Source organism: Cibotium barometz, chromosome 1 (genome assembly GCF_041138505.1).
Source record: "Cibotium barometz isolate CiBa-2024 chromosome 1, ASM4113850v1, whole genome shotgun sequence".
Classification (NCBI taxonomy): domain Eukaryota; kingdom Viridiplantae; phylum Streptophyta; class Polypodiopsida; order Cyatheales; family Cibotiaceae; genus Cibotium; species Cibotium barometz.
Genome location: NC_141046.1, coordinates 17967948 through 17981796, shown reverse-complemented (window position 1 = coordinate 17981796; position 13849 = coordinate 17967948). Strand labels below are relative to the sequence as shown.

At 44.2% G+C, this 13849-nt stretch overlaps 1 protein-coding gene across 5 annotated transcripts in view; it reads right to left on the bottom strand.

Annotated features, from left to right (window-relative positions):
- LOC147641675 (uracil phosphoribosyltransferase-like) overlaps nt 1-8485 on the bottom strand; it is a 46137-nt gene extending 37652 nt beyond the window's left edge. For 2 of the 5 annotated variants that reach the window (XR_015265829.1, XM_086798116.1), the window contains exons 1-2: nt 8278-8484; nt 7883-8002 (exon numbers count right to left, since the gene is read on the bottom strand). Coding sequence is in view for 2 of the 5 variants with exons in the window: in XM_086798116.1 (XP_086654242.1) it covers nt 7883-8002; nt 8278-8394 (237 nt within the window). In the remaining 3 variants the exon portion in view is untranslated. Of the gene's footprint in view, nt 1-7882; nt 8003-8277 lie in introns of all 5 variants that reach the window. The other 3 variants (XR_015265823.1, XM_086798125.1, XR_015265827.1) reach the window with 2 other exon arrangements.
- Between the last annotated feature and the right edge of the window lie 5364 nt (nt 8486-13849).

Here is a 13849-nt window from a genome sequence, read left to right as displayed (position 1 = left end):
CCACCCTATCTGCCGGGTCCTCAAGCATGTTGAAGTCTCTCCCAACACACCAATGTGCGGCCTCTGGCAATGCATCTGTAACCTGAGTCCAGAACTCTGCTCTGGCACTAGCATGATTGGGCGCATAGATGTTGAGCACACCCAATAGCTCATCATGCATCCTCAGAATGACATACTGTGCTCTACCAGGCACAATGATCCCTCGATCCACAATGGCCTGCCGCCATACATCTGCAATAACCATGCATACTCCTCCCTGTCCACCCAAAGGACCAAACCCTGCAGACCAAAAAGTGTCCCATCTACCAGGCATCACCGAACCATATCTCCGGATCCTGCTCTCACCCAAGTGGTGCTCCTGCATCATCAAAATGTCAATGCTGCCACCAACCAGGCATCTCTGAAGCTCCTGCCTCAAGCAACCTCGATAGCGTATAAAGTGTGCTCCGCCAAGGCCCTGTACATTCCATGAGATGATCCTCATGGATGCCCTGCTGAGGTGGATGCTGTCTCAGCCGTACGGCGGGCCTTCGCAAGCGGCTTGGATGGAGAGTAGTCCCCATCCGAACGGCTGCGAATCTGCCCACCCGGTGTACTGCAAGAATCCCGGATCAGGCGCCAGTGGCTGTGGCCCATGGCGACTGCCTCCTGCTCTGACAGAGAAACCTCGTGTATACTCACATATCCAGGGTCGCGTGCCAAGTCTGCCACTATGCGCACGACCAAATGCCGAATCCCTGAGGTATCCACACTCCCGGGATCCAAGAAGAAATGAGCCAACTCCCAAAGTCGGCCTATCACATCAGTCACCTCCAGATCGCTCATGTGGTGAGAAAACTCAGCTGCTTGAGTCTTCAAAGTGCTGAGAGCGAGCTCTAGAGTCCACTCCCGATCACAAGGTCTACATAGAGGGAACGAGAAGGCCACCGCTGAGTCTAGTGCCTCCTCCCCACGGGCCGGAGGTATCACTACATGAACTCGAATGGGTGCTGGCTCATGGGGGCCCTCTGCTCCAAAAAGCCGTGTAAAGGTATAATCAAAGGCCTCCGAGCGCTGTCTAATGCCAAGGCGACTCAGCCGACTGCGGATAGATGAAATCCGTGAGGCCCTAATCGGCATAGGTCTCCTCTGTGATGCTCGAGCGAGGTCAGTGCTCAGCGCTCTCCGGACTGCAGGTGAGCGCCAGGGAACTGCCAGGGTCTCCCGGGAAGGTGAGGCGGGCGGAGGGGGAGGAGGGGGAGGCGAGGGAGGTGGAGAGGGAGCCGCTGCCGAAACCGGAGCGGGGGCGGGAGGAGGCGAAGGTGGAAGCGAGGCAGTGGGAGGGGACGGGGGTGGGGGGGGTGAAGAAGGGGGAGCTGGCATCTCCTGGTCCTCGGTCGCTGCAGGGGTCTCCTCCTGAAGGGGAGCAAAGCTGTTCCTCACGGGAACCCAGTGAGGCTGAGACTGTGGCTGCTGCTGCAGCGGTCTCTGTGCGTGCTGCTGTGGCTGTCTCCCTCGGCGGCGCCCCTGTCCAGGCTGCCACTCCGAGGTCTCTGTGGCCTGAGCAGGTGTCCCTGAGGCAGCCTGCCGAGCCGAATCTGTGGGCGGGCCATCAGTAGCCTGCGGCGGTGAGGGTCGAGGTCTCCTGCAAGGGCAGGCCTTGGCCAGATGACCGACCTGCCTGCAAATGAAGCACTGGTTCAGGAGCCCCGAGAACTCCACTCTCTGATCTATCCACCCCCCCCCTATCCTAGGTAGCTGAATGACCTTAGGAAGGGAGGAGATGTCAGACACCAACACTCTGACCGAAGGTAGCCCAGCTGCTCTGGCCACCACTGAAGCTGCCGAGGGGCCCGTCTCTAGTACCGAGCCCACCAATGCTCCGAGCCTGGAGAGGAGCGGAAGATACTCCCGGCGGAGACCAGGGAAACAAACTGTAATATGGAAGAGGCGCTCTCCCTGCTCCGCCGCTGCTGGGTCAAATCCATGCTGCCAAGGTCTGAAGAAAGCCCAAGCACCCCTGATGTCCAGAGGACTCATGGCAAGGACCTTGGCAACGCTCTGGGCGGCCTCGAACTCGATCTGATAATGGCCCCGGCCCAGGAGCTGTACATCTAGGATCTTGCCCACATCTGCAAGAAGGCGAGCCTGAAGAAGATCCCTGATCTCCCCTCTGCTGGGGCGAGTGCCGACTATACGGCAGATGGTGGAATGAGCCTGGAGGCGTTCCACCTCTGCAGTGAGGCTCGCTTCCTCTTCCGGCGAAAGAGAAAGCCTGATGGGGATGTCCTCGGGGGCGGGCGAGGGGGCTGCGGGTGAGTCCCTCTGAGGCGAGGCGGGAGGAGTCTCCATCAGAGTCTGAAGCTCAGGCGAAGGCGAGGCGAATGCGGAAAACCTGCAAGAAGCGGGCTGCACCCAAAGAGGCGGAAGACCGGATGAAAATGAAGAAAAACAAAACCCCCTGGGGGTGAACAACAGCACGAAAGAGGAGGGAGAGGGGGAAAACGAAGGAGAAGCCCTTGGGGGGGGGCGGCAACAAAGCGAAAGGGAGGGGAGGCGGGGCGCTGGCGCGAACAGGCGGAAAGGTGGGGGGCGAACAGGCGACAAAGGGGAGGGGGGGGCGAACAGGCGAAGAGGGGGTTGGGGGCGAAAATACAAAGAGGCGGCTAGGCGGGGGGGGACGAAATGGAGAGGAGGGGGGAGGCGCAGCAGCGAGGCAGGCGGGGGGTGAAGAGGCGAAACGGCGAGGAGAGGAAAGGACAATGGCGAGGAGGGGGGAGGCGCAACAGCGAGAAGAGGGGCGAAGGCAGGCGGGGGGTGAAGAGGCGAAACGGCGGAGAGGTGGGGGGCGAACAGGCGACAGAGAAAGGGGGGGGGGGCGTACAGGCGCGCAGTGCAGGGTGGAGGCGGGAGCTTCAGCCGGGACATGATTATATCTTGAATATATGGCTTCAAGCTTAAAGTTGTGGACAACTTTTAAGAAGCTGGGGAGAATGTCACTAGCCTGGACATTTCCCAGTATGAAAGGGGTCTGGTGGACTCCATGATGCCTAAATATTTGGAAAGTACAAGCTTTGGGAATGGGGGATTATCCTAGAATACAAAGGACCACACACCTAAAATTTAGGAGAGTTGCTATTTTTGGCCCGACTCTAATGGAAATTCTGTTCGCGTCATTACATCTGGAATTGAGCAGATACCAAGAGTTGGCAAAGTGCCTATGACAGAATGTCTACTAGTTGGGATATTTTTAGAGGTAAAGATAATGGAAGGACTCATCTTTTAGATTGGGACATGTGGCAAGAAAGTGAACCAAAGTGAGACAAGTGGCCTGACACTTGTTAGAAAATGGATCAAAGTGAGACAAGTGGCCTCACACTTGTCACTTCAACTATTGTGTGGCTCTCCACTTGTCATTGTAGCCTTCTCTTGCCATTTTAGCTCATGGGAGGCCCAAATCTATAAATTGGAGCCCTCTCTTCATTAATGGAGGCTCTCTTGCTGCACACTAGCCTCTACCACTATTACAAGCTGCCCTAATGATGGCTACTCTTTTTCTCTGTCTCTCTCTTGAAGGCTGCCCAAGAAGAATACCGACTGCTGGGGACTATTTTGGAGGGTTCCATCGCGAAGAAATACTGAAGGCAAGGGTATTTAATCATTTATTATGATTTCTAGCTATTGTACTTGTTGTACCAACGATTGTACCGACTGTACCAACTTTTGTACTTGTTGTACTAGCCACTGTACCTGCTGTACTAGTCAATGTACATGTACCAACATTTATACTTGTACCTGCTGTACTAGCCACCGTACCGGCTATACCAACCACTGTACCTGCTGTACCAACCATTGTACCAGCTGTACCAACCACTGTACTTCTTGTACCAACTGAATGGAGTTGTACTTGCTATACCAGCTCTATTGCATGAAGACCCGTGGTTTTTGGGGAAGAATCAGTACCCACACAGAGGTATATGGATTATGTTGTTGGCTCGGCATTTCTACAGCCTATGTTCCGGCTTGGTAGCCTCGTGTTGGGCTGTGTTATGGCATTTGTATATGGATAATCCGGCATCTCCCGTGGGGAGAATAAGGCCCTCAAAGCTTGTACATGATATTATTCTCCTTGGGTAATAAAATACTCCAAGGGGGGGGGGGCCGGCCCATTCCGGCCTCTATGCGGTGTCACACGTGCATTGTCAAATTTGTCACAAAGAGGCCAAAGGTGCTGAACATCTTTAGAGTAGAGAGTGAGCTGCAGCTCCAAAAACCCTCCTCCGCTAGATTTGCCTACGTGTTTATTCTAGTTGACAGGGTACTACGAGTTCGGGCTGGACTCTTACGCACAGTTGTTTCACGCGCATGGTTTGAGATGAATGAGGTGAAAGAAAGAAGGCCCAAATATGTGAAGTTTGAAACCACTATAATGGGAGATGAAGCCTTTTGGAAGAAGGCTGAAGTATTGGTGAGGATTCTACAGCCATTCTACAGTGTCTTACGCATCACCGATATGGAGGGCAGCACACTTGGCTTATTGTATGAGTATATGGAAAAGATCGGTGAATGCATTAACAAGGCACAAGCTTGGAAGAAGAGGAGTAAGTACATTACTACATTGACTAGGAAGTTGTATCATTTATGCATAACACACCTAATGAATTTTAATGTTTTATGTATAATGTTTTAATGAATCAATTAGGGTGACGAATCTTCGCAATGCGTGGCTCACTCGATGGGATTGGTTTCATAGACCAATTCATGCTGTTGCACACATCCTCCATCCTCTATGGAGAAATGACAAGCAATTCTTATGTGAGAAGTTGGAGGATGGCTGGAGGGAGTACATCGATGATTTGACTGGTGGAGATGTGCAGCAGTTGAGGATACTAGAGCAGGAGCGCCTACACTTTCGAAATGGCACAGGAAAACACTTTGGGTCCTCCACTGCTCGCTTACGAGAGTGCCAACTTGAGCCTATGTCATGGTGGGAAAAATATAGCATTGGTGCTCCCCATCTGGTAGGAACTTTGTTGCAACTTGCCTATGATCCTAATTTCCTAAAGTGATGGAGTGTTAGTAAATTTTTCTCAACTTCTTGAATCTTGATTTATTATAGCAACTTCTAAGTTCTTCTAATTTTTGAATGAGAGAGAAGCATTGCCATGAGAGTTCTATCACAAGACTGCAGCTCGGGTCCTTGTGAGAGAAACTAGAGTACTTAGGCCCTCTTTCACACAAAGAAGAGGAACAGAATATCTATCGCTCAGCTGGAGTGTTTGGTGCATTGCCACTGCAACCTTCATCTTCTTGAGGAGAAAGGCAATCCCATTGAGCCTCGCCAGGTGAATGTCAACTTGATCGACATCGAGAAGGTGAAGGAAATTCCAAAGATCCCACCAGATGAGCGAGACATTTATGCTATGCTCTACGAGGAGGCCATGCAGCCGATTCGCACCACGCGGAGCCATTCGAGAGTGAGAGCCTGAGTTCAGGCCATGACCAGTTCATCAGCAGCGAGATCTAGTGCTCGAGTTGGCACGAGTCAAGGTGTTGCAATAGAGATAGAGGAGGCAGATTTGGATGATTCGAATGATTCATCTACTTACACTACAGATTCAGAGGTTGAGACATCTGATCATTGTTGAGATGGATGTGTAGACTCTAGAGTGTCAGTCTTCAGTCTTGACATTATTTTTATTTCATTTGTACTTGGCACTTGTGATTGAAATTTGGCATTTTGATTCAACTTTGATCATGGATCATGGATGGTGGATTATGTTACTTGTGTCTTAGCTCTAGCCTCTAGAGTCTGAGTTCTTCAATTATCATTCTTTCGATTTTTAAACTTTACAATGTATATGAATGGTTAATGTTGAATAGTCATTGGTAAATCAATATTACAGTCAATGAAGATGCACCTTCTCCTAATGCAAGAACTTACAAGGACTTGAAATCTCTGGTTCCTTGGTCATTGTTTTCATGCACAAGGTTAACTTTTATACATGGAATCTGTGGTTCCAACATCCTAGGCTTAAAAACTATAGATATAGGCCATAATTACAGCTTTAAAAAATTAATGAAAAAAAAAAACTTATTTAAAAAACTTCTCCAAAAATAAAAAACGTTTTTAAAAGTATAAAACTTCCCGTTTTAAAAACGTATGGCAACTAAGCAAGGGGTGGAGTGAGGATGCCACACTCAATACTCACGAAAAGAAGACCAAAGAAAGTGTTCAAGGATAGGGCAAGAAGGCAAGGGCCAAAGTGGAAGATATGCACAAATCTTCATCTGATTTGGAGTGAAGTTGGAGACAAGGCAAGGTTTTCAGTGAAAAAGTTGCCAGGAAGGGAATCATTTTGTCTCCTTTAGTACCTTAAATTGGAATTACTTGAAACTTAAAAGTTGAATTTATAACTCATGGGATTATGTGAGTCCTCTTGTAGAAGTATGTGCACTTGAGACTTTGGTCTTGTGTATAATCAATTCAGCCAAGAACTCTTTGTGCTACAGCCCGAGGCAGTCTGAAGCTATCTTCAGCATTTGGCCTTCAGTATTGCATCTCCCTCCGCAAATCCAGGTGTACATAAGGCTCTCCGAAGTGGCTTCACAACTGTTCTCAACCCATTTGATGGTTCAGCAGATGATTGGTCTACATTGTCCTTGCCTTTGGCATTCCTCAGTCAACCATCTTTACTAAGTTTTATGCATTGTAAAGAAGTTCTCCAAAGCAAATAAAAGCAAATACTCCTGCTTGCAGGAGAGGGCCCTTAAGTGGGTAGATTGGGACCCAATCTGGTGTCATCTCTACATTCTCTCTCTCTTCAGCTTTATCTCCTATGAATAAAGATTAAAGTGGATTGCTTCATGCTCACTAACATAAAGGTATAAAGAAGACCCTGTTGTGCATTACACAATCATACCGGTTGCATGTTAAAGGCAAGGACATATGATCAACATCTAGATGCCTTATTGTGCCGGCACAACATTATTGCATGTCGTTGATGCCTTAGCCCCTGACTTGCAATTACAAGAGAGTGGATATATAGGCATATTTGGCAAACTATTGATGAGATTTGGACAAAACATGTAGTACGGACCAATGACGCAAATTACGCAGAGATGGGAGAATTTGTAGAAACGGATTATCAAACCATTGTGCGAAGTCATAGTGCTTCCTACTCTCTTGGTTTGATGATGGAGGATATTGCGAAGCTGGGTAGAGCCCATGTTGGAGAAAGCTATTGCTGCTACAGAGTCACATGGTTTTAGCTAAAACCTTCAATGCTCAACCCCAAACGTAAAGACAATGAGAAAGCAACGATAGCCATGACATGGAGGTGCTACTTGTGGTTGTGACCATGGTTGTAGAGATGGTAGCGGTGGATCACTTCTTATGCAAGAGATGATGCCCACAAACAAGCAAGAGCTAGAGATTTCTCATTCTACTAGTACTAGTATCTTAAGACATTCATGGTTCAGAAGAGGGAGAGCCAACTCAGCCAAGAGACCACTAGTTCCTTGCCTCCTAGCATGGAGGCTCTATGATATATGGTTCACACTTAAGCTACTTGATATTAAACTCTTTTGATCTATGATGCGACTCATACTTTTTTATTATCTATGACGTCACTCATACTCTTTTGATGACACTTGAATCATGACATAAATTTTATATTATGAATATTGAAGTCACCAAATTCAAGTATTGTGGGAACCTGTGGAATGTCTCAATATTCATGAGTCTTTATTTCATGATGCGAAATCTCATATAAGGTTTCTACAAGTTTATTGAATACTTACATTTTATGATAATTTACTCAAAAGAATGCATGTACTTAATTAAACCACACAGGCTTAAAAGATATTTTAATTTACTTAAATCAATAGAAATAAAACATACCAGCATCTGGTCATCTCTGATTCTTCGGCTCTCGGTGGCAGATGCCGCTCTTACCACCCACCTGCGGTCTCTGTGCTGGAGAGCTTCGGATGTCAAAATGGGGAACCTCAAAGGCGTTGACTGTGAAGACATGGACAAAGAGTTCACATCAAGCAAGGGGAACCCTTTCTTGCAGAGAATGCAAGAAGACTTAGTGATTACAATGCTATACTGCACATTTTTGCTTTTCTTTTAAGAAACCCTACAAAGCGCAAAAAGCCAATAAATACTGCGCAAAAAAAAGCTCTAAGAGCCGCAGTTCAGGGGCAGAAAACCCTGATGAGAAGATGCAGGTTGCGTGAAACAAATAATGCAGGAAAGATTGCAAGATTTAAAAGACGGTTGCAAACCACCACCTTGGATTGCTGCTGCTGGTGCTGGTGGGGGTGGATGGGCGAGCGAGGGGGCGATAACGGAAGACGGGCACCCGGGGAAGACGATGTGGAGGAGCCCAGTAAGCCCAAAGCTGCCATCTCTCTCTCTCTATATCTGGCTCTCTCTCCCTCTCTAATATCTATAAAGCATACATCTACTAGTCTCTTTTTTTTGGAACATAATTATAATTACATTTATAACCAGAGCAGAAAACATATATACTGACCTACTTTTTACAGCAGCCACTCAATTCCTATTACATACCACTATTAAGTAAAGTGCAAATCTGATCCCACCTCTCCTCTTCCCAAACAAAGCATGAATGTTCCCAAGAAAAGTGATACCCTAGTTGCAAGCCAGCCAACCCACCACCAGCAAAGACTTCATAGTGGAGGAGTCTGATCATCCACAATCTCTTTCTTGGACCAGATCTTCACATCAGTTCTTGTGCCAAGAGGATTCTCAATCAGGGCCATAAAGGTGTGAGCTCGTTGCTTCTCCTTCCGATACCATCTTTGGGTCTTGGGTCCAAACTTTGGCAAACTTTCCCTCACATCTTTCCATGTATAGCCCTGCCACATTTTAGTAAACAGCTAGGTTACCCTAGTATGTGCAATCATCTCATCAGCAAGAAGTGGCTCATCCTATCCTAGACAACAAGGCCTGCACTACCTCTACCAAAGAATTGTCATTCATCCTATTCACATAATAAGCCTAACATTGGTGCACACATCCGTACATCAACTCTATTTCATCCACCCCCTGCCTTGTACCCTTTTGAAATACCATCTCATTTCTAGAGTTCCAAATACCCCATAGACAACTATATCTAGCAAGGCTGAAGACCATATTAATTACCCCTTCAGCTTCTATCAGTCTCCCCATCAACCAGTCCCCCTAAGACCCCTTCACCCCTATGCTAGAGAACACCCATTTCTCAATTCTGCTCCACAACCCCTTAATAGCTAGGCATCCCCAGAAAACATGTTTACCATGTACAACTACTGCAACTGCAGTTCCACATCTGGGACACGCCCCATAAGTAAAGTTCCTCTATACCAATTTGTATCCAATTGGAAGAGCCCACATACACACTCTCCACAGATAGATCTGAGCCTTTAGAGATACATCTACTTCTACGTCTATCTCCTCCCACCACCAATATATTTCACTCCCCTTCTCTAATATAGCTATAAAGAGAGATACATCTACTTCTACTTCTATCTACTATATCTTATTTGGGCTCTTCCTTTTTCTTCTTCTTTTCTACTCCTATGTATGACTACTATAATACTACAACTATATAGTATATAATACTCTTCTCTTCCTGGTAGTTCCCAATTGCCCCATGTGGCAACTCTCCATTTCTTCTCCTCTTTTTGTTATATCTTATTTGGGAGCTGCCAGGTGGGGGCTCCCAACTGCCCTATGTGGCAGCCCTCTCTTTCTTCTCTTCTATTATTATATCTATCTTCTATATACTACGACTATATAGTATATACCTTGCTTCTCTTCTCTTCTTCTATATCTTATTTGGGAGCTACCGGGTCAACTGCCCCATGTGGCAACTCTTAGAGAGAGATAGATGGAGTTAGAGATAAAAGAGATAGAGCAAGTTATCGAGTTAGAGAGAGAAGTTGAGAGAGTTAGAGAGAGAGAGAGGTAGTTATAAAAGGAGGGGAGAGAGAGAGTGAGAGGTAGAGAGAGTTAGAGAGAGAATGGGAGAGAGAGAAAGAGTTAGAGTTACCTTGAGAGAGTGAAGCATACAAAGAGTTTCCTTCGAAAGCCTGCTTGTCTTGAGGCTCTACATCCTTGTCTCTACAAACGAGCGATCCATAGAGTTTAGCCAATGTGTGGCCAATCATGATCATCCTGTAATTATTAGGTCAAGTGGATCTCTGGCTTTGAGGATGGGGGTTCCTTCACAAAGGGCTCTATTGAACATGTAAGCTAGTAAGGACATATCATCAACATCATGTGAGATGTACTCGGCAGTGAGGCTCTCATGATCCTAGGCCCACCCATTATGTAGTCTACAGATGGCCTTGAGAACCATGCCCTTTGTAAAGAAGGTGGAGGTAGTGGGGTGGGGATTTGCTAGTGGGGGTAGAGGTGGCTTGTTATATGCATATTATGTGTGGATATACTAGGAGGCTAACCCACATTAGGCTTGTGAGCATGGGGGCATGGGAACAAGCTCTAGTGGAGCATGGGTTAGGACTAACCTTAAGGGTTAAGGTCAAGGTCAAGCATCCAAGGATCACACATGGGAAATGGAGAGTCAAGAGTCACTTGAGGGCCCTCCTATATAATAGGTGGAAAGATAGGGAAATAGAGGTTTTGACTTGGGAGTCGGTTGATATTGTTCAATGCAGTTCTCCTTTTTTTCATTGCAAGAGTGCAATGTTTTGAGAGAGGGGAAGTATGTTATATGCACATTATGTGTGCATATACTAGGAGGCTAACCCACATTAGGCTTGTGAGTATGGGAGCATGGGAACAAGCTCTAGTGGAGCATGGGTTAGGACTAACCTTAAGGGTTAAGGTTAGGATCAGGCATCCAAGGGTCACACATGGGAAATGAAAAGTCAAGAGTTACTTGAGGGCCCTCCTATATAATATGGGCATGGGGCACACTCAAGGGGGAGGCTTAGGCTATAGTCTCTTGTGTAGAGGTCCATATCTACTCACCTATCATTTCACACTATAGCTACATGCTATAGGATTGGAGTTATACCTCTTAATGGTATGGGACATCAAGGTAAAGGTATGATGTATTTCATTTATAATTCATGTGTGCATCCCTTGGGCTCGGGGGTGGTTGGGTGGTTGATTTTATGCCTGATTTATGCATGTTTATGCATAACAACTATCTAGAGAGATCTTAGGGTTTTAACAGGTATTTCATTATTATTCATGTGTACATCCCTTGGGCTCGGGGGTGGTTGGGTGGATGATTTTATGCCTAATTTATGCATGTTTATGCATAACAATTATTTAGAGAGATCTTAGGGTTTTAACAATGGTATCAGAGTAATCTCTATTTAATTATTGTTGATTTTATTTGAAGTAGATTTTAATATTTACTAATAAAAATGTTATTTTATAGATTTGTGTTGATAATTTGCACATGGATCCTCGATATGGTGATTGGAATGCGTGTTACTACAATTCAATGGACGAATCGACGTGTTGTGGTGGGGGAATTTCATGAGTTTAATGTTATTTTTTTTCTATTTTTTATGCTTTAAAACAAGCATTAATGGAAATTTTTTTGAAAATACCACATATTTTATTGTGGATATTTTTGGTAGAATGGATTCCCTAAATTTTTAGAAATTTTAGAAAATTTTTTCTATTTTTAAAGAAAATTTTTTGAGCATTTTTATGGTTAAAAATATATTTTTAATACATTTTTGCGGGTTTTTTCGCAGGTATGCGATCAAAATTCTATCGATTTTCTGCTGAAATATAGTAGGGGATAGCATGTTGATGCATAAAATACTCTCCCATGTGCGTGAGACCCTCTCTGCCTCTCAATTCTGATTTTTCCTTCTTTTTTCCTCTTCCCCGTGTAAATTTCTCTTAAAAGGGATTTTTTAAATATTAATCATAATTAATATTTAATTATGATTAGGATTAGTTTAATTTAAAAAATATTAATTAATACCTAATCAGCCTCCTCTCTAACAGAGAAGGAGGGGGTGGAGAGGAGCCATGAAATGGTGTGAAGGAGAGAGGAGAGGGGAGAGGGAAGAGAGATCTCTCTCTCTTGGATTTCTGCGCACAAGCGGGAGAGAGGGGGGCTGCGAAAAACGTCCCCCCCCCCCCCCCAAAAAAATCATAAGCTTTAAACAAAGCTTTTAAATATTGGTTTTTTTTAAAAAAAATAAGTTTATTTATTAAAAAAACCTTTTGAAAGCTTTTGAAAAAAGCTTGGAAAAAAGCCCAAAAAAGAGAGGAAAATCCGAATTTTGAGAAAAAAAATTCTCTGAAAATTTCAGGAATTTATTTTCTTGAAAACTCTTGGCTTTCCACATTCCCGAGAAACCTTTTGGCTTTTCGAATTTCGAAAAATCTTTTGACCTTCCGTATTCCGGAAACTTTTGACCTTTCACATTCTATTTTTTTTTTGTCTTTTCATTTTCCCGAAACTGTTGGCTTTCCGTATTCCGGAAAAACTGTTGGGATTCCAAAATTTTTTGACCGTTCGTATTCTAAATGCGTTCGGGGTTAATTAAAAATTTTAAAAAATTCTTGAAAATTAGTAGAAAATGTGCTAACATTAGATAGATGCGGGTTATTCGCATATTATTAATACGATTGTACCTCGTATTAGTAGTTATTTTTGTTTGGATTAATTCTGAACGATGTTTTCATGATTTCTGGTTTTTGTTTAGCCATTCTTTTTGGACATGTTTCTTAATTACTTCAATGATGGCTAGAATCTCTGTTCAAAGTGTGTTTCACCTTTGACACTTGTACATGATAATTTATTTTGCACTATTTAAGTGTGGTCTATGCTTAATTTTCTAAGCCTAAGACAAATTCTATCATGGGTCAGTTGATCGGTTTGTTTTGGTGGATTTATTGGATGTTTTCCAAGTTTTATATGGACTCATCAGGTTCTACCTAGATCACTTGTGTGTCTCGGGGTTTTTTAATGAGTGCTACATACATGTGTTTCACTTGCTTACTTTGGAGTTTTGTTTGAACGTCACTATGTTCATATACTCCGGATTGATGAGTTGGCCACCAATTTTATTGCTTCTTTTGGCATGATTAATGACCATTAGATAGCATGCATTGATTGTTAAGATCAACTATGGTTTTCATGGATTGGAGCTTCTATGCTTTTATCCATGGTTTTATAAGGATCTTTTGATCTTTTGGATAATATCATATGCTTTAAGGGTAGCATTTGCCTTCATTTTTTGGCACATAATTTTGGACTATGTTCCTTGTACTCTTGTACATATTTCAACTCAGATACCTAGTTGCTTATGTATCTAGGTGAGTTATTTTTCTACCCTAACTTTATTGAGTTTATTGGGTAGTTATCATTAGAAAGGCGCCAATAATTCAATTTCTTTTCTAATGATACACTCGGAAAGAGTTATTCCTTGATGTAGTCTCAGGAATATAGAGATAGGTTTTAGTATGTGAAAGTTTGGGATAAGGCCATTTTATTCCTTTTATATAGGATTTTATTCATATTTTCCTAAACGGCATACTAGTAAGGAGTTTTCAAATTGTTAAGGTATGTATGGGTGATATCATGGTGGTATGGGACGTTAGTGATCTCTCACATATATTATCTTATGGGATAATGTGGGCTCAAAGATTGTTGCTTTGCTTACATCACTTAGCATGTTGACCTCAACATTCAAAGACAATCTCATTTTCTAAATTCACTAGAAGTTACACTATGGGCATTCTCTAGATAAACTTCTTTTATCTATAGCCTGCATGTTTTGATGAGGGTAATCTCGTCGGCATTTTCACTTGTTGAAATCTCTTTCTTTAGAGTTCAAACAAGTTTATCTTGTTGTG